This window comes from Charadrius vociferus, unplaced genomic scaffold, assembly GCF_000708025.1.
Source record: "Charadrius vociferus isolate BGI_N301 unplaced genomic scaffold, ASM70802v2 scaffold477, whole genome shotgun sequence".
In the NCBI taxonomy this organism is placed as follows: Eukaryota; Metazoa; Chordata; class Aves; order Charadriiformes; family Charadriidae; genus Charadrius; species Charadrius vociferus.
In genome coordinates, this window is record NW_009649449.1 from 5,523,252 (window position 1) to 5,523,948 (window position 697).

Sequence of the window (697 nt, forward strand, 5' to 3'; positions counted from 1 at the left end):
CTGTGGCTGCCCCATCCCTGGAGGTGTTCAAGGCCAGGTTGGACGGGGCTTGGAGCAACCTGGGCTGGGGGGAGGTGTCCCTGCCCAGGGCACGGGGGTGGATCTCAACAACCTTCAAGGTCCCTTCCAACCCAAACCCTTCTATGATTCTATGAATTCTAATCTAATATTGAGTGATGTACAATTAACAGCCAGTAGTGTGAGTTCCCCTGCCAACGCACGGTGTGTCCTGTCCCTTCTTCTCTCCCCCGCCACCCCAGCTGCGCGCAGAGCGGGCGCCCGCGGCGCAACAGCCACCAGCGCAAGCTGGACCAGCAAGAGGAGAGCTGCCAGAACCTGACCGACTTCGCCCCCGCCCGCGTGCCCAGCGCCCTCGACATCTTCACCGCCTACAACGAGACGCTGCAGTGCTCCCACGAGTGCGTCCGGACCCCCGTGCCCGTCTATGCGGAGGAGGCGTTGCACTCTCCCGGGGATTATAAAACAACCTTCAACGGAAACAGGTGAGGCGGCCGTCGCGGTTTTCCTGTGGATTGGGGGGTCTGCGGCCCCCTCTCTTCCCCGGGGAGGTGCGACGGGAGCACGTGGTTGGAGCTGCCTTCCTCCGGCTCTCCATCCCGCCGGGATGCTCGCGCGTGCACCGCTCACCCCGCCGATGCGGGCGGGCGGTGGGCTCAGCAGACCCTGTCGGCCTTCG

General features: G+C 64.4%; 1 protein-coding gene across 1 annotated transcript in view; it reads left to right on the forward strand.

Moving 5' to 3' along the window:
- AJAP1 (adherens junctions associated protein 1) overlaps positions 1 to 507 on the forward strand; it is a 63,186-nt gene extending 62,679 nt beyond the window's left edge. Inside the window, exon 4 of the mRNA XM_009889688.1 lies at positions 261 to 507. Coding sequence (XP_009887990.1) covers positions 261 to 507 — 247 coding nt within the window. The remainder of the gene's footprint in view (positions 1 to 260) is intronic.
- The last annotated feature ends 190 nt before the right edge of the window (positions 508 to 697 follow it).